Source organism: Echinops telfairi, unplaced genomic scaffold, assembly GCF_000313985.2.
Source record: "Echinops telfairi isolate 266 unplaced genomic scaffold, ASM31398v2 ScPeMD7_7417;HRSCAF=8455, whole genome shotgun sequence".
Lineage (NCBI taxonomy): Eukaryota > Metazoa > Chordata > Mammalia > Afrosoricida > Tenrecidae > Echinops > Echinops telfairi.
In genome coordinates, this window is record NW_022111317.1 from 6,924,146 (window position 1) to 6,943,901 (window position 19,756).

At 52.3% G+C, this 19,756-nt stretch overlaps 1 protein-coding gene across 5 annotated transcripts in view; it reads right to left on the reverse strand.

Moving 5' to 3' along the window:
* The window catches only part of MARK2 (microtubule affinity regulating kinase 2), a 56,067-nt gene that overhangs the window by 24,584 nt on the left and 11,727 nt on the right, over nucleotides 1-19,756 (reverse strand). The window contains exon 1 of one of the 5 annotated variants that reach the window (XM_045297229.1): nucleotides 6,756-6,887. The exons of the other annotated variants lie outside the window; for them this stretch is intronic. Within the exon in view, the coding sequence (XP_045153164.1) occupies nucleotides 6,756-6,791 (36 nt within the window). The 5' untranslated portion in view covers nucleotides 6,792-6,887. Of the gene's footprint in view, nucleotides 1-6,755; nucleotides 6,888-19,756 lie in introns of those variants that run through there. 5 annotated transcript variants of the gene reach the window in all.

Sequence of the window (19,756 nt, forward strand, 5' to 3'; positions counted from 1 at the left end):
TGCTCCCTTGCTTTCCTGTCAGGACCGCCGGCCTTGCTGCGGCCAGGTCACACAACCCTATCCCTTCCAGGCAGTCCTGATTTGGGGCGGCAACAGTGTGCACGGAGGAGCCATTTCTGCCACGCTGGGAGGCCTGCTTGCCCCTTCCCTGTGGCTCCTGCCTGCCTGAGCCAGTGGACTCACCACTGGGCCCTGTCAGTCCTTGGGTGTCCTCAAACTTCACCCTTACACACCTGCCTCTTGTCCTTCTGCACAAGCCTGCACTCCCCACCCTCCCCAAACGGCCTAGCCTCCTGTTGCAGACAAGCAAAGGAACTAAAAACGGCAGCTGGGGAGCTTGGCTGACTCACCAGCATGATCATCTCCTCCCAGAATCTCCCATCTTCTCCTGGGGTTTTTGCCAACACAAAGTCTTGAGAAAAAAAAGACCCAGCCCTCTCAGCGTTTATGCAACAGCCTTGCTACCTGGGCGCCAGTTTAACCCTTCCGCTTGGCCCCTTTGCCAAGGCGCCTGCTACAAGGCTCATGCGGAGGGGCGGCCCAGCCCAGGCCCAGTTCCTCTTCCCGCTGCAGTCTGGAGGTGGGAAAAATGCTGCTGCCTTCCCAATCCTCCCGTTGCAAAGGGGGAAGAATCATTTGGGGTGAAGGAGGAAATGTCAGGCGGAAAAAAAAAGCACTGGGCAAAGTTTGCTTGCCCCACAAGTCACCGTGGCCAGGGGTCAGGACTCCCTCGGGAGAAGTAAAAGAAACCACCTGGCTGGGCGGCAACACAGCTGTGCATCTAATGGCTGCTCTTTCCACAGGCACACGCACTTGGGGCTGCATCCTCACCCAGCAGACAACGAAACCCCCCCCCCATACACACCCGCCCGCCATGCAACCCCGGGCAGGCGGGGCCCCTGCGGCCCAGCCCAGGAGTGGGGGTGCCTATTTCCCAGGCTCCCCGGCTATGGCCAGTTAACTGAACCAGAGAACTCGGCCACACCTAGGCCTCAGGATCATCTCAGAAGGTGAGCGCAGGTCTGTAGCAAATTCTCCAGATGGGCGTGAGCCCCAGCCCCAGCCCAGTCATATGTGGCCCGTGTTTCCTTTTAACACTCCCTAGACACCCTGAAAGAGGACTAACTTTAGAGAGACATGCTTCTGAGACAGGGAGGTTACTTACCAGGACACTTCCACAAGGCACACATAAATCTACTGTTGCATATTAGTCAAAGGATCCGGAATTCAAGAAAAGGCAGTCGTTACTACAGGGAACCCACTCCCAGCTGGCGAACTGACCCTGCAGGACAGAGCCGAATTGCCACATTCAGATTCCAAGGCTATCATCCTGAAGGACGCAGACCACCACACCGTCACCCTCAGAACGGCCAGAGGTCTGAAATGCTGTCCACCCTACCACCCCCGGAAGTCGGCACCAAGTGGCCAAGATAAAGGAAGCCATGGAGAATCCTGAAAACCCACTAGAAAAGTAACACAACACTGGTAAATACGATTAGACTGCAGCATGCACAATCCTGCCCTGATGTCGCAGCAGGTTCACGACTGGGCTGCTAATCACAAGGTTGGTAGTTCAAGCCTACCAGTCACTCTGATGGAGAAAGATGGGGGGGGTGGGGGTGTTCCCATGACACTTACAGTCTCAGAAACCCCAGGAAGGGAAGCACTGCTATTCTGTCCCATCAAGCCACTATGAGCTGGAACTGCCTGGAGGACAGTAGCTTTAGGTTTGGGATTGGGTTATATAAGCCTGCACAAGGAAGAAACATATGTACACACCATTTACCAAGGGACCCAAAGGTAGATATTAAGTGGAACAGGTGGGGATGGGACAGGGGAGTACACACATGAACAGCTTGGTAACAGACATTTCTAGACACACACACACACACACCTATGTCCTACAAACATACACACATAGACAACAGAGCACACGGGAGAGGGGTGCGTGGGCACGGTCATGAAGACTTAGCCAAACACCCTGCAGAGTTGAACCAATGGACTTGAGAGTTTACAACCATAGGGCCTCAGGGGTTATCCAGAACACGTACAGGCAGAATACAGTCCTCGAGGACAATGCTCTACACCCTACCTTTGCAAGAAGAGTGCAGACAACCAAGAACACACGGAAACAGCGGCACCACGTAAACTCCACCCTCCCTAACCTGAGGAAGAAGACCCTAGGTCAGGCGTCCTCAAACTATGGCCCGAGGGCCACATGTGGCCCGCCGAGGACATTTATACAGCCCACCGGGTGTTTTTGCCCCATTTTTTTCACTTCAAAAGAAGCTATGTGCAGTGTGCACAGGAATTTGTTCATAGCTGTTTTTTGAACTACAGTCCGGCCCTCCAACGGGTCTGAGGGACAGTGAACTGGCCCCTGTTTAAAAAGTTTGAGGACCCTGCCCTAAGACGATGCCCAGCTACCACAGCTGACTGCTCTGACAAGGTGACACTAGGGGGTCCTGGACAGAGTGGGGGGGACTGTAGAGCAGATTTCAAATCCATAGAGAAGACCTAACTGACTGGTGTGGTAAGAGCCCCAGAACGATGGCCCTCTGCACCTTTCACACTCAGAATGCAACCCGCTCCCAGCAGTCACATTTACAGCCCACACAGACAGGCCTACAGAGCGAAGGACAGACCTGAGAGCAACGGGCACGCCAAACCAGCAGAGTGCCACCTGCCCAAAAGCAAAGTTGAGAAAGCAGGCGGGCAGGAAAGATGGGCGAATGGAAACCGGAAGCCAGGGATGAAGAAGAGGAGAGTCCTGGTACACTGAGGGAGACTGCCACCACTGTCAGCACACAAGCTGGGCATGACGTGGTGCAAGGGAAATGAATCTGCTCTGGAAACTTCCACCAGAATCACAATAAACATGGTACCAACTTGAAGGAAAACCCTACCGGATGCCAAAGGCCCCTTTGAGGAGGATGAATTTTCCCACGGAGCCATGCGTTAACCGGGAGATCTAGAAACATGGACTCAAGTGCCCACTGGGGACACAAAAGCTGTCTTTGCTCTCCATGTACCTTGGGCAAGAGAAGGTGGGGATCCCTAACAACCAAGGAGGAGGTCTTGAAACAAAGCTGGAACGGGGTGGGGGTAAGACGTGGGCATTTAGAGAGAACCAGTGGTGATGAGGAAGGAGGCTGGTGGAGGGAAACTGGAATGGCTACTACCATATAAAAGGACTGAATCAGAAAAACCAGGTACAAAACTTCTGGCTAGAGGAGAAAAGGGGGCCAGAGACAGTGCACAGATGTGCAGGGGGAGCAAGCTCTATGGAAGTGTCCCAGCTCCCAGCTCCAAGGTGGCTGAAGCAGGGAATCTGCCTCATCTCTACCTCTCTGGGCTTGTTGGACTTGGCCGAGGGCAGACATGGCCGGGCAGGTGCCTTGGCTCCAGTGGCAGAGAAATGCAGGACAGTTCACTGGTCAGATGGCTAGGTGTGTGTCTGCCAACGAGGCAGACAGAGGACCTATCCATATGTGACTGCGACTACGATGCCCATCTTCACTCACTGGCCACAGTATGCCCGCTCTATGGCTGCCGATGCATTTGGGCTTACCTGAAAACCAGAACCAAGCTCACTGTCATCGAGTCGATTCCGGCTCACAGCAACCCTCTAAGACAGGGCAGAACTGCCCCCATAGGGCTTCCAGTACTGTAACTCTTCATGGGAGTACAGCAAACCAGATGGTATAGCCATCTACCTACAAGTGCTTATTAAAACACACATTTTATAGTCAATTCATCTGTTCAGGGTCCAGGAAGAGAGTCCGAGCACACTGCTTTCCCAGTAAAGGACAGGGCCCCCAGAAGGGCCGATTTGCCCCAGCAGCGGCAGCAGGGGACCTGGGGTCAGACTTGAGGCTCTGAGCTTTCCAACCCTGTGATAGCCTGGGAGCAGGACCAGGGTACAGATTAGCTCCTGTGCAGGTGGAAGCCCTCAGGAGCCAGAACCACCAACTAACAGGTGGCGCTGGGGAGGAAGGGGAGCAATTCTGGGCACTGTTCTACGACACAGACTGCAAGCAAGAGAATGCTGCTTTATTCTGAAGAAGGCAAGCAGCCAAGTCTCTAGCTCCCCACCTCCAAACTCACTCGAGAGGGCAGTGCAAACTGCAAGTAGCCTGGTGCTTAAACAAAGACCTGGAGATTAGGAGAGAAAGCCCACCCGGGAGACCGCCAGGTGGAATTCGCTGGGCAGCAGCAGGCTGTGGCTGCGGGTTCTGTTACTGTGTAGAGTCCAATGTTGGCCATCAAGGGCAAAGAACCCTACCACTGTAAAAGGGTCTCAACCAAGCCCGGAAAACAAAAGGCATAAAAGACACAACTCCCCAATCTCCAAAGCCTAGGCCACGAGACACAGCCCTTTATTACTGCTGCATGACCATCAGCTTCCCCAAGTGAGGGTGGCCCCTGGTTGAGCGACTTTACCCAGCACGCATCACAACGGCTCTAAGAGAGCTCGAGAGCTGGGGCCAGCAAGGTTGAGACCACCCCCTCTCCCCGCTCAGGCTTGGGCCGGGCTTCCTATGGAGCCAGGAAGGGTTGCAAACGGCAGCTCACCTCTTCCCTAAAAGGCCAATCATGTTAGGTTCCCCTGATAAAAAGCCCTTCAGACATCCACACCCCACCAGAGGGACACATAGAGTACACACCAGGCCAGCATTCCTGCCCACACCTCCCACGTCTAAGGGCCTGGAAACACTTGGAACCAATCGTCTCAAAAAGGAAGCTGACCACTGTTTCAGAGGCACACCTGCACACCCCCTGGGACTAGTCCTGAAGGTACTGGGAGTTAAGGGCAAGGCTGCTGACCCCAAGGTTGGGGGTTTAAGCACACCCGCGACTCCTCAGGAAAAGATGCGGCCATCTGCTCCCATAGAGAGTCGATCTCAGGGACCCAAAGGAGCAGTTCCAGTGTCAGCGGGTCAGAATCCACGGCAGTGGGCTATTTCCCCCTCAAGCTGAAGTCCGCCTCCTGAGCTGTGGATGAGGGAAAAAAACTAAGCTGCAGGTCCAGCTCCTGTGGGTCACTAGCTTGCAGGGAGACACAAGTGGCCAGGGTCCTGTTGCCAGCTGTCCCTCACCCAGCAGAACAGGTTCCCTGTTGGGCAAGCGGGGATCTGGGTGTTTGGTTTGCATCCCATGAACTGGCATCTGTGCCAGGGCTAGGTTCCTGAAGCGGCAGCATGTCCTGGCCCCCTGCAGACAGGACTGGAGACGAGGGCGGGAGAGAAGTGAGATGCCAGAACTAGGCCTGCCTGGTATCACCGTAGCTCAACAAGGAACTACCCTCAGCATCTGTCTTCTCACAGCCGCCAGGCCCAGCCCTCAGGGTCCTCAGGCCTCCATGACTGCTCCACCATGTCCAGTGGCTGTGGTACCACCATGTCCAGTGGCTGTGGTATCTTGCCATGGAGGCCAGTGAGCCCAGGAAGTGATACCAAGGTCACGTGTGGGGGGCCGTCAAGTTCTGCTGCCCTTGTTTAGAGGCAAGAGGATTACAAGAAGCTGGCCAGGAGAGGTGAGGAGGGGAGGGGGCGAACGTGTGCACAGGGCGAGCAAGCGCTGGGAACACGGCAGAGGCTGCCCGCCAAGAAGTCTTTTGCTCAAATATAAAGCAGAAATCTCTTACCAAATGCCAGACCAGCTAACTATGCCAAATACCACTTACGGTCAAGTGACCTTGAGCCATGGCTCAGTTTTTCCAATGTTCTTGGTATGAAAGGTTCATGGGGGGGTGGGGGGGGGAGTTCTTGTTTTGTTTGGGGTGGGGTGGGTCGCTGTGAGTTGGAAATGTCTCAACAGCAGTGAATGGCTAAAGGGAGGGGCCGCTTGGGGTCCCCTCCAAGTCCCCAGTTGGGAACTAAGCAAAGTCTTCCTGAGAAACATGTGCCCAGGTGTAAGAAAGGGGGTGCTTTGAGGGTCCCCTGGAAGAAAGTCCGTGCCCTGTGCCCAAGCTCTCATGCAGAAATAAGTCCAGCCATGAACACGGCACTGCCCGCGTCCACTCCTCAGCCCATGGGGACTTCAGGTGTAGCCCCAGGGCCGAGGGGAGCAGGCAGCACGGAGTGTGAAGACCACTTTCTAGCCAGTCAGCCTGGGCCACCAGACACAGGAGGCAGAGGGGAGGGAGGCACCTGAGCCCTCAGCTCCAAGCAGTCTAGGCCCCGCAACTCTGCGAAATTAGACTCTTCCTCCCTTGGGCCTCTGCAAAGTGATGTCTCACAGTCCCTAACTAACCAGGCCAGGGCGGCTTGGTATGGCCAGGCTTGCGGGGGAGGGGGGTGCGCACGGTAGGGTAGGAGGAGACAACACACCTGCTGGCCAGATGTGCTCTCTTTCTTAAGCAGCATAGCCACTGCCACTTTCCTAACCCCCCACCCACACTCCCACCCCGGGCTGGCCAGGCCAGTGAAGATCCACCCTCTGAAGTCAGGAATGAGAGAATGGAGCAAGCTTAGGAACCAGTGAACCTGGCCCGGCGGGTGGGGGGTGGGATATTGTACTGCAAGGGATTCCAGGAATAACCTCCCAAACCACCCACCTAGCTCTTCTGAAGAGCAGGGTGTTCAGAAGCGCCTGCCATTTCCCCCGAGCAGCAGAGAACCTGGCAGGGTCGCCATCGCCTCCTGTGAGGGTCCCGGAGCTCCCGGATGCCAGGAGTCCACACCTGCCACACCTCCGTGAGCGCCAGCAGGGGCCGTGAGGGCCGCCAGCGTGCTGGGCGCGCTCATACTCACGCGTCCATTAATCTTCCTCCAGATCGCGGCTGTCATGCAGAGCAGTGAGGCGGGCTGAGTCCTGCTCTGAGCCGGTCACTCCAGTTTGCTTGGCAGGGGTGGGGGGAAGGAGGAGAGGACGAGGAGGAGGAAGGGAGATTATGATTCTCTATTTTCAAGCCCCGCCCCCCCAAACCAGGGAGGGAGCAGCTGGGTTCCTGTAGCAGGAGCCTCCAATCTTGGGCCCTGGAGACAGAGGCGGCCAGCTGCGCAGGGTGGAATCCGGGAGCATGCAAATCCAGCAAGCTGGGCAGAGGAGGGGAAACCAACCAGGCCGAGGGGCTGGCCTCCTGCCAGGAACTGTAAATGGTCCTCCTATCATAAGTGGACCACCAGGGAAGGGGGCAGGTTTCTAGTAGCTGGGAAAAGTCAGGAAGGAAACAAGAGGCTGTCCCCTATGGAGGTCCCAGGAGCCTGAGCCTTCTCGGCTTTCAGGGCTTTGCCTGGAGCCCGGGCAGGCAGTCCTTTCTGACTTCCCCATAAGTGAAGGCCTGCCCCTCCAACTACTTGTGCCACGAGCGCCAATGACAGGCGCAAGGGGCAGGTCACTGGCTGGGTGGCACAACCTACTCTGTGACCAAGGGCAGTGCCGAAGCCACAGCCACCGGCTCCTCCCCCATGTTTCCAGAGCAGAGACCAAGGCTGCCACAGAGAGGTGCTGTTTCACGGCAGGAGTGGCCGCCCGGTACGCCCTTTCTCCCCACTGGCTGGCTGTCTCCACACAAGGGGCCTCTCTCGGGCTTGCAGAGCCTCCGGTGGCCGCCATCGCCCACTCACTCACCACCAGGAAAGGCAGTGGTCCCCTGGGCCTAACGAAGCTGCACAGCAGCCTCAGCCTGCCCGTCTCCGTGCCCTGGTCTGCGCACAGGAAAACCTGTCCCTCTGGCACACACTGGAGGCGCGGTGGCATGCCAGCACTCAGCTCGGCACAGTCAGGACACTCCTTTACACCCGGCACTGACTGCCACCACCAACAGCGAGAGACATTTTCAAGCTAAGAACAACCTGGGTTCTGGATTTTTTCCTACACCTGAAGCTCCAGCCTCCCTCCCTCCCCAGCCCCGCTCAAATCTCACTCGGGGCTGTTACCTGCCTCAACCCCTTCAGGCGTTTACTCCACCATCCCTGCCTCCAGGAAGCTCCCCAAGCATCATCTTCCTAACCTCACAGGGTCCCAGGTCCCCGTCATGTGGCCACGCCACACCAGGCACTCCCTAGAGCAGTGGTTCTCAAACTGCCTAATGCCATGACCCTTTCATACAGTTCCTCATGTGGTGGTGACCCCCCAACCATAGCGTTATTTTCATTGCTACGTCATCACTGCCATTTTGCTACTGTGTTGTTGAACTGTCGTTCAACCTCCAAAGGGGTCTCGACCCACAGGTTGAGAACCGCTGCCCTAGGGGAACCCTCCTCGGGCTTTGCTTCTGGCTGCAAGGCCTGTGTCCCTCCCACCACCTGGGCAATCGTCTCGCTCAGTGTGGCCCACAGCGGGGAGTGGACGTGTGCTACCTCAGTGGCCAAGCTCGGTGTGGGCACTTAACAGAAGCAAAGAACCAGTACCACTGAGAACTGAGTTCCACCGGACTGAGCCAGAGCAGGAGGTTTCCGAGCCACAGGGTTTCCGAGAGGGTAAAGCCTTTCTGAAGCAGACCGCCACATGCTGGTGGGGTCAGACCCCAGGCTTTTGGGTGCGTGAACAAGTGCTCTCTGAACCACTGTACCCCCAGGACTCTGGACAGCTAGTAAGACCCTCGGGGAGGCCTTTCCTGTTTCAAGATGACAGTCAGAGTTGGGGTCTTCCTGCTACTTTTCCCCAGAGCAACTACACTCAACAACTCTTTGCACAAGTGGGCTTCAGCGGGGCAGGGGCAGGGCACTGGGCCGCCGACAGACAGTTCTGTGGGCGCCAGTCTCTGGCAGACCCAGGGTTTGGAGCGGAGGCTGCCCGTCCACGTGTCCTTTCCCAGCCTCCCTCCTGCCTGAGGTCTGACACTCAGACCCTCTCAGCAGCAGGCCCGCATCTGAAAGGAAGGCCTGGGGATGTGGCTCCACGAGCTCTATTCTCCATCCAATCCTGCCCAGACACGTTCTCTACCTGAGCAAGACAACCCCCCTCTCCAGATGGGCTTCCCAAGCTGTAAAGCAGGGATGGAAGGGGACACAGAGGGTCTGTCCAACCTGGGTGGAGGCCAGAGGCACAGTGGCTCTGGGCTCTTGAGCCTCCCGGCACCACAAGGAGGCAGGGCCACAGGAAGTGGAGATTGTTTGCATGTCTGCTGACCATTTCCTGACCTTGGCTTACATTGATCAGCCTGCTGAAGGACCTGGCTCTATCAGCAAGCCTCACCTAACAAGTTCTGGGTGCCAGGTCCCCACGCTGGAAAACCCCCCCTCCTAGGTGGGAAAACTGAAGTGTGACCTAAGTGACAGGACCTAGAAACATGCTCACCCTCTGCTCAGGGTGCTTCTCTCCCTAGACGGCTATTGCCCCAGTTTACAAGCTTCTAGCCACGCTCAGTCAAAACTACCACCAACCTCATTGCCATGCTGTCCAAGCCGACTCAAAGCGAGCCTATATGGCATGGTCCAACTGCCCCGTGAGTTTCCCAGACTGCCCTCGCCTTGGTACGAACGCCACCACCACCCCCGCTGCAAAAAAAAAAAAAAGCCCAAATCCAACCACTGGCGGTGAACAGACTCTGACTCGGAGCAACCCTGTGAGCGCTGGTGAGTCTGACTTGCTGACCTTTCATCGGCTGGGCCACCAGGGCACTTCTCCCAGCTCCTGGTCTCTGAGTCTATCTCCAGTGGGCCCCAGGGTGCAGGCCTTGACTGAGCCCCTCTAGCAGATGCTGTGCAGAGGGAAAGCACACAGCTCCCGCCTGGTGCCTGTCCCACCTGCACCCCAATGTCCACAGCACCCGAGCCCTCTGAGCACTCTGGGTGGGGTGGGGTGCTAATACGGGAGGAGAAACTGAGTAGCAGTTTCATTCTCCCTGCTGTGGGGTGGCAGGGAGGGAGGCACAGGCGACCAGTCTAACAGGTCCCCGTCAACTCCACCACCGACCCAGCCTTCCAACGAGGAGATTCCAAAGGGGAGCCTTTACATCTCGCTCACAGAGTCCTCACTCGGACACAGCCACCCAGGGAACCCGGGAGAAAGCGGTCATCTTTCCCACTCTTGCCCGGCCCACAGTGGTCTTGGCTAACAGGATCCCTGATTCCCCCAGAGCTCTTCCGCAGTTCGGAAGAGCCAACCATCTCCCGAGATGCTTAGGTGAAATTTGGGCCCTCACTATGCCCAGGCGTTGAGGTAGTGTGAAATCCCTGCTTCCTGCGCCCTGTTCCTGAGCTGTTTCTCCCACTATAAATAGCTCTAGCCTCCTGATATAGGCCACATGATCACGCCAGTTCTGGACAAAACTCCCAACACCGGTATACCCTGCTCACCCACTATGAAACGGAGGGAGGCGGCCAACACGACCAGAGCAACATCGGCAGAGCCCAGGGAGCCCTGCAAAGTGGCAGGATGAGAACTCAAACTCAGCGAGGTCAGAGTGCTGGGCTTGCTGGCTCTGGTGCTGACTCGGGTCAGACAGGGCTTCCTCAGCAGCTGACGTTTCCTCGCTCATGAGTCCTGAGAGCAATCCGGCGAGAGTGTCAACCTCCCCTGTCCTCACACCCTGAACCAGTCTGGTCTTCTTTAAAGTCACGACACTTAATTGAGGTGTGTGACTTATATGGCTGAGGAACTGCACACAAGCCCGGATGGACAGACTGCCCCAAGGGCAGTTGTAATGGGGAGAACAATGCCCCATATTATCATTATTCTGACTTTTATTTCACAAATAATTTACAAAGCAATGACCACGTGCAAAGCCCTCTAATAGGCTCTGGGATAGAAAAGGAAACAGAAAGGGCAAAATACAGTCCAGACTTCAAAGGAGTTGCTAATCTAGCAGCAGAGATAAGCACAATTCACACAAGCCAGTGTGAGAGCAGATCCAGGAACAGAAATGACAGTCCTCCGACTTCACGGGAGCTCGGAGGCCCATGGGCTAAGGGGGCTCCGGAGAGCCCAGGCCCCAAGTCTGGCTGGCCCCGAGAGTCCCGCAGGGCTCCATCCACATGCTGGAGGCCCACCCACAAGTCCCTGGTGACAGAGGAGTGCAATGCCCGAGAGGGCAGGAGGAAGAGGTGGCTTTCTGCTCCCGTAAAGATCGACGATGACGACGACGGCAGCCTCGGATAGAATTCACAGCCAGTGAAAAAGACTACAGGGACGCATCCACGAGAGAAGTCAAGAGCATATGAGAACAGCTCCCCAAACAAATGCAAGTCAGTAATAAAGACCCAGTAGGACAGGCCAGAACAGAACTGCCTGTTGAGGTTCCGAGACGGAAACTCTGTAGAAGAGTAGAAAGCCCCATCTTTCTCCAGCGGAGCGGCTGGTGGTTTCGTAATGCTGACCTTGCAGTTCACAGCCCAATGCAGAAGCTCGAAGCCACCAGAGCTCCTATGGGAAGAGTTTACGAAAGACAAGTTCAGGAAAGTTGCTCGAGGCATGTGGTCGTGGAGGAAGCCAGAAAACGCCTTCAGCCGGAGGTGGTGACCATGGGGAAGATCAGAGACAAGAGCCCAGCTCCGTGGTGGGCAGGCCTCCGGAGGCAGCGTTTTATAGTTTTCCTTTTACTTCCAACCACTGGTTGTGGAATCTGTTCTCCCCCTTCAGCTGGCGCTGCCCGGGTAGGCCCGGATGCATGTGTTCTCCCAGCCAGCCCTCAGTGGTTTCGGCGCTCTTCAGAAAGACGGTAGAGAAGAATGTGTGCGCTTTCTTGGAAGTGTTCAGAAATAGAAGTCCCTCGACACACTGAGAGATGGTTCTTTATCATCTAAAAAAAGCCAAGTCCGTTCATTCAGACCCTGGGGAGAAAGACAAAGGCTGGAGTCCTCCATTGGGAGAGTCTGAAGCTAGCTTCTCTCAGGTCTTAAAAACAGCCAAACCTAGAGAGAGGCTCAGTCCAAGTTACCTAAAAAGAAATCACTTCCTGGAATTATTTTTTTAAGGTGGAAGGGAGCCGATGGGAGTTGGTTTCAAACCACTTCTGTACAGTTGGTACCAGAACAAGCTACTTGAGGCGCTCCGGTAATAGGTTTGCCATGAAGACGTTTAGAATGCAAGGATTCCGGACATGGAACTGGGAGTTCAGAGCCTAAACGTCCCTGACTGAGAAAACACCTCACCACACGATCATAATGAAGGTTCAGCATCAGGGTTTGACATCTTGTCACTACGGGATTGGTTTTAACAGTGTGGATTCTGGCAGCTTGCCTGATTGGCTGTTTCACAAACAGTTTCTGTGGTTTCAAGAAAGAGAGGGTGTTTGCTTTTAAATACTATCTTAGAAAAATATACGTATTTCAGAATAGAGTTCAACCATTCTAAGGCAGAAGGAGGGAATGAAAACCAGGCCTGATAAATAAAGGGATCTGGGGCCACCAGACCAGGCCACGCGCACGCGGCTCATCAAACCAGGATGCAGCAACAGAACCAGAGATGTGAGGTGAGGAAGAGACATCAGCACAGACCTCTGCCTCTCCAAAGGAAACCTACCTGGACCGCATGGATTTGTTTTAAATAAAAAAAACAACAACCCAACAGTTCCACATCAATGCAAAAGACTGCCACCTAATCAATTAGCAGCCACACCTCTCTGCCAGCATGATGACGGTAATTAAGGTAGAGAGTTTTCTCTCAGGGAATTCAAGTACAGAAGGGCTGAGCCCCTATGGGCCTAACCCATTATGACAGCCTTTTCATTAGTGAGGTGAACACCGCCACGCTCCCTCAGGAAGCGGTGGCCTGAATCGCTACGAGTGAACACCTGTGCGGGAACAGCTACCTCCACAGGGACAGGCTTGGGGGACGGGGAGAATTACATGCAAGGAACTCAGGGGCTTGCGCTTCTCAAAATCATTTAGGCGGACCTTAGATTTTCCAAAGGTTCTAGAGTTACCTAGAAATGGCACACACAGGCGAGATTCAAGTGTCCAGCCTAGAACACAAACATCAACAACAGTGCAGCCCAGCTCCTCCTCCCCCGAGCTTACTGAGACTTGAACAAGGGTAGCAGTTCACCCCTTTGCCCCATTCTGGAATCTCAAAATAGGCTCAAAATTGGAGGACTGTGCTACTAAATACCCAAACCTCCGCTCACAGGATAAAAGCGAAGGCTGCTGCCAAGCAAGCTACTCAAATCATACACTCAAATTCAAAGTGACCCCAGCTCCACAGGGAGGCACACAGGGCAGGCCTCAGGCAGGAGCCTCTGCAGGAAAGCCTCTCCAGGCAACCTGGAGAGCTATCAAAGGCAAGCAAGAGACAGCGGTCCATTACTCAGCAACAACGGGACGGGGACCAGGCGGGCCGGCCCTCAGCTCCTCCCAGGACAGAGCTGGCAAGGCCCAGGCAGCGCGGAGGAGAGGCCTGGCACCACCAGCTACAGGGCGGGTGCCCCTGGCAGTCCAGGCCAAGGCTGTGGGTCCGTGCCTCTGGGAGTGCTAAGTGGCACATAGCCGACGGAGAAGAGAGGTGCCCATCAGTTTGCCTCACAGTGAGGAGCCAGCACATAAAAGCTGTTTTCTTTTCCTATAAAAACAGCTCTCAACTGACTCCCCATATTGCACAGAGGCCAAAGAGCAAAACAGTCCCATCTGGAACCCCAGACTACTCCGGCTGCCAGGCAGTTAGTTACAATGTGGACCCCAATTTGGGGTCTCAGGGTTGCTTTGGTCTAAAATAGGTTCTTGAATTGTAAGAAGGTGGGAAGAGGTAAGAGGGGCACCTCAGGAGGCAACGAAAAGTAAGACTTATAAAGTCTCTCACAGAGTGCTCAGTCCAGCAACGAGGTGGGTGCAGAACACACCTGCCCGCATGCCCACCACCTTGGCCACTGTATGACAGGCAAGTTCAACGCTAACTCCATCTGGGAGGCAGCTTCTGTCCTACACAGACCAGAAGGTCATTTTAACCAACTATCTCCTGCAGCCAGACACAATAAGGTCCTGGCGAGCCCGCCAGGCAGCCTGTTCGGACAAGGACACACACTCTCAGTATTTCTGGGCCTGTTTCCTCATCTGTGAGGTCGGGGAAATAATATAACTTACCAATGTGAAGACAAATTGAATTCCGGAATGCAAAGTCTGCACAGGGCACTGCCAGCACGCCACTGCAGGCTAGAGTCATGGCCACTGCTAAAGAAGCCTCACCTCAGCCAACTTCCAGAGAATAGACAAGGCGTTAATCGCACTTGGAAGTTTGTAACCCATTCTCTATAAGAGCGGGTGTCCCAACAATCTTGGCCGAAGCCCGCCAAGAGCTTCCCGGCTCAAGCAGGAGGGAGTGGTGGCCTCAGCCAAGCAAGTGAAGAGATCTTTGAATGCGCAGGCGTCAGTGTGTGGTGAGGCTGAGGGAAACTAGACCGCCGACCTGTTGCTGGTGGCAATATGGAATAGTCAGGATGTTGTGCACAACAGCACAGCGGTTTGCTCAAAACACTCAAAATAGAACCAACGCACATGACCCAGCGACCCCACTTCAAGCCTCTGCCTCAGAGACTGGGACCCCCATGTCCACGGCCACATGGTTCACAGCAGCCGATGGGTGGAAACACCTAAGTGCCCACCAGCAGAGCAATGGGCAAGCAAAACATGGTCGGGAAAGGTGATGGAATGCCACGTCCCCGTGCTCCAGTCTGGCCAGAGTGGAACCGGCGAAGGTCATCACAAAAGAACAAGCCTCGCATGGCATCGTACGCAACAAGACGAGAGAAGGCAAACGGACAGAGAGCAACGTGTGTGACTGTGCGCAGGGCCAAGAGGGAGGGGGAAGGTGGAGTGCAGAGGGAAGTGCTTCCAAGAAGTGGTAGACTGTTCAAAGTTGTCACAACCACCGTATGGAGGGCTGCCGCGGGGCTGAGGCAGCTTACATACCACGGAAGGAGCACGCCGTGGGACTCAGCTTCTTGGTCTCGAGCCATGTTTTCATGGGACAGCCCGGTTAGTTGACCATTAAACAAGTTTAACGCCTCTCTTCTACTGCCCAGTTTGATGGGTCGTGCCGGGGGTCCTCAGAGCTTGCAAGTGGTCATCCAAGGCAAAGTCGGTCTCTATTTGGCCAGTGGAGGAGGAGAGTCAGGAATAGAGGAGGAAATGGGACCTGTGGCTGACTGCCTCCATGAGCAACTCCCTCCTTGAGATCAGAACTGAATGGTACCTGGCTACCATTACTTCACATTTTGATTTAAAAAATCCAAAGAAGAAACCTGATCATAATGGGGAAAATCCTAAGTAAATTAATAAATAAATAGATAACATGGGGGAAAACCCAAAACAGAAATTCAAATTCTCATGAGCTCTAGACTTTCTCGAGTCACAGAGGATGAATGAGCCCCTGAAACTAGTGCTCTGAGATATTCTTTAAAACCAGTGGTTCTCAACCTGTGGGTTGCAACCCCTTTGGGGGTCAAACGACCCTTTCAGGGGATCGCCCGATTCATCACAGTAGCAAAATTACAGTTATGAAGTAGCAACAACAAAAATTTCATGGCTGGGGAGTCACCACAACATGAGGAGCTGTATTAAAGGGTCATGGCATGAGGAAGATTGAGAACCACTGCTTTAAAACTTAATTCAAACCCTGAAGTCTTCTAGTCTTCTTAAAACCAAACATTATTTTAGCTTAATTAAAAAAAAAAAAGTTTGCCTGTGTATTATATGCTCTTCTTAAGAACTATTTATATGGGATCAAACTGACAGCATCAACTAGAAAGATTAGATAGGAACCTTAGGGAGCACCGAGTTTATATTAATGAAGGAGTATCATGGATTGGATTGTGTCCCGCCAAACTTAGGTAGTTAACTTGGCTAAGCTATGATTCCCAGTGACTTGGCAGCCATGTACTGTTAGAACCATCTCCCATAATGTGACCGGATGTGATCAGTCCACCAGTTACCAAGGGATTGGAATGGAAATGCAGCACCCTTAATCGGGTCTCAGGCCTGAGGGTTTCCCTGGGGTCTGGTCTGTATCATCTTTTCTTTTACAGGAGAGAAAGGGAGAGAAGTAAGCAAAGGAGAGAAGGACCTATGAGCACCAAGAAACAGAGCCAGAAGCAGAGCCAAGTCCTTTGGGCCCAAGGCCCCTGGGCTGAGAACTTCCTAGACCCAAGGGCAGATTGATGCCAAGACACTTGGAGATCTCCGACTAACAAGGGCCTACCTCGAGAGAGACAGAGATAAAGCCTTCCTAGAGTCAGCACTCTCGAGTCAGACTCCTACCCTCCTGAACTGGGAGAGAATAAATATGTTACTGAAGTCATCCATCCATGTGGGATAGTTCTGTTTTAGCAGCACTAGGTAACTAAGACAAAAACGACTCAAAGCATGTAGTCAACATCAACTAAATTTTATGTAAAGAGGGGTAAAAAACAATTTGCTATACAGACCAGTGGCTAAAAAGAGAGACAATAGCATATCAAGTTCAATTTTGAAACTGAAATCAAAGCCGCATGTTTACTTGGGGAGAGGAGGGAGAGCAGAGGGTTGAAGGACTTGCTGAGTGAGGGGACTGAGACTACAGATCTAGATGGAGACCAGAAACCATTAAATACTTGATTAAATAGGTTGTTTTGGTTTTTATTATTATGGTGATTCTGAAATGTGGTCCAAAGCAAATGACCTGAGTTTTTTAAAAGTGCTTTAAAAAAATTAAATTAAATTAAAAAGTCCTTAAAGCTGGTCCAAGTGCTTATTAAGAGAAGATCAAGGCCCACCATCTGTGGTCCTAAGGGATGCTTTTAAAAGGTAGAGGTGCTACCGAAACTGGAGATGAGTACAGACAGAAAGACACAGGATGGAGAGTTACATGGGTTAGAAACTACCTACCTCCCACAATGCCACCCACCTCTGTAAGCCTCATCAAGAGACAAAATTCATCCCATTTCAAATACTCTCCAAATCCCTCACAGGAGAAAGTAGCCCTGGCAGTACAGTTGTGAAGCACTTGGCCGGTCATCAAAAGGCCAAGGATTCACACTTGTCCGACCCAGTGTCTCCAAAGGAGAAAGATGTGGAAACCCTACAGGGAGAATTTGACTTTGGGAATCGATGGGTTTTAGAGGAGAGACTCAAAAGGCTGGAGATTCCCAGTTCCACCCGGAGATTCCTCAGCAGAAAGGTTGTTCCAGGAAAATCAATCACTGAAAATTCTATGGCAGTGGTTCTCCACCTTCCTCAGGCCGCGACCCTTTCATACAGTTCCTCATGTGGTGACCCCCCCAACCATAAAATTATTTTCCTTGCTACTTCATCAGTCATTTTGCTATTGTTATGAATCGGGCGACCCCTGTGAAAAGGTCATTCGACCCCCAAAGGGGTCGCGACCCGCAGGTAGAGAACCGCTGCTCTATGGAATCAAGTTCTACGGTGACGTGGATGGAACTGCATGAGCCGGAGCAGAGGGAGCTGTGGTAGACGGGTTTCAGTAACAAACAGGTGCATCTAAAACCAACCGTGGTGATGACGCACCACGCTCGACATGATGTGAAGTGTGAATTCTATGGCAATAGCTGTTTAAAAGGAGAAATGAGTGTACAACAGTGATCTTCCGGAGCACGCCTGGTAGTCTCCGAGGCATTCTGGTCTTTGAGTGACTGGATCCGACCAGCCTCAGCCACTGTAGGCACCAAGGTTCTTCAAGGATAGAGGCTATGCAAGCTTTGCAGTTTTCAAATTTGGAATTGACCAATAGCCAAGATATAGCTTAAAAAAAAACAACCTACTGTCATAATGAAATCCAAGTCAGCCAAATGATCTTTTTAATGAAAAAGGAAAAAAAAAAAGCCAATGCTATAGAGGAGCCAAAGTCCCTTGGGTCACAGAGAACAAGCTTCCTCAGCTAGAAGTGGACTGTCTCTCCAAAGCCCACGCAGGACCACACAGAGGCTGGGATGACCAGACAAAGGCTCACTGTGAGGTCACAGCAAATCACCAACCAGCCAATCAAAATAAGGGTGACCAACAAGGGTTCCCGCATGTCGCTCTGGAAGACCATTCGCCACTCCCAATGACTAAGTTTCTCAAACAGCTGTTGTGTGTGGGGGCTAGTTATTGATATTTACCACATTAAAATTTACAGCTGAGGAAATGTTAACATTCATTTCAAGTAGTATTACTAAATCCATCACTCAGAACATGGCATCTTTTTTTTAATGAAAAATAAATACTTTCCAGAGTAACAACTTAGTAAGCATCATGGTGATCTCAGTCAGCTTGCCTGTGAAGTGATAAAGCAGAAGGCCAGGAGAAAATTCCAGGCCACACCGAGGACCGTGTGATCTACAACTACCAGGATGCTTGAAAATGGCCAACATCATGTAAGACTCAGAAAAAACGGACCCCCATTTGGAGACTGGAAGAGACCGTGGAGGCGTGACAATGAAGTGCACTGAGGGATCCTGAACTGGATCCTGAAGAAGAAAAGATCCGCCAGGGAAAGAATCGATGAAATCCGAATGTGCGTACTTCGGCTGACAGTAGTGTGCCAAGACTAATTCTTAGTTTGATACCAGTCCTACGGCTGTGTAAGAGATTGCTATAAGGGAGGGCGGGATAAAGGATATACAGGAACTCTTGGGCTATTTTTGTAGCTCTTCTGGCATTTTAAAATGATCTCAAAATAAAAAATTAAATACATAAAGATGTACTTAAAAAAATAACAACAACAACAAAAAAAACACTTTACGTGGTGATGTCTAGGCGGAGGAACTAAGCCAAGATTGGTCAAAGTCCCTTGGGTCACTGAGGACCAGCTTCCTCAGCCAGGAGGACTGCAGACCCAGCGAGAAAGTGTCTCCCTGAGGCCTGGGCAGGACTAACGGGGCTGGGACCGGCAAGACAAAGGCTCATTGTGAGTCACAGCAATGGAGGTAGGACGACCAAGCCAGGCTTGTCTGCAGCAGCCGGCCTCACACTTCGTGGTCTCAGAAATTTTTGTACTCCCGCCTTAAGAAGGGGGCCGCTCAAAAAGCTTTGTCCACATTGATGAGGTCTATCACTAGCCACCACAATAAAATCTCAAATGAGAAAAGATACAAGTATGAATTAATTAATTCAGCCTCACCACATGTAACCCGTTTTTAATGAAAAACTATATCGAACCACAACTTGGCAAGGAAGTCAGTCTCAACAAAACTTAGCTCTGTGGTCAGAATACACTGCTAAGACAACATTAAAAAACAAACAAACCAGAAACAAGTACTAACAAACCAAATTTTAAATAAGAGAGAAAATAAAAAATAAAAAAGCTATTCCACGCAAAAAGGGAAAAGTGGGTGGGGGATTTGCCAGCAAACCATAGATCAAAATAAACCAGCAAAGCACAAAAATCCAACAGGGAATGCTGCATGTATTACAAGAAAACACGGGAACTTTGGTCCAAGTGCCTCAGGTGGTTGTCCTGAGCCAGAGCTGCCAAGTGCCTCCCTAACTAATGCCCAGACCAGCACAAAAGCTGGAAACTGCCCAACAAAGGCCCATCAAGACCAGCAACAACCAACCCAAATTTTGTCTATAACTGTGGAGTTCTCCATTTCTTGTCTTAAGAATCCTCTATCTATTAAAACTTATCAGGGATCTCAAAGAACTTTGACATGGATCATTGTTATTAACCATGACTTTATTAGAAATTAAGTTATCGTTGTAGAAGATATCTATTAATTCACTCAAAATAACACTGCTATTTATACAAATAACTATCATTACACTTTCACTTTAATTAAATGTAAATATGTGCATATACACTAGCTTTTCCAAAACAAAAGACATTTCAGAGAAGAGGTGCCTTGTTCTACATTCTTGCACTGGGCTTTAAAATCATCGGCCTCGATCCAAATTGGTGG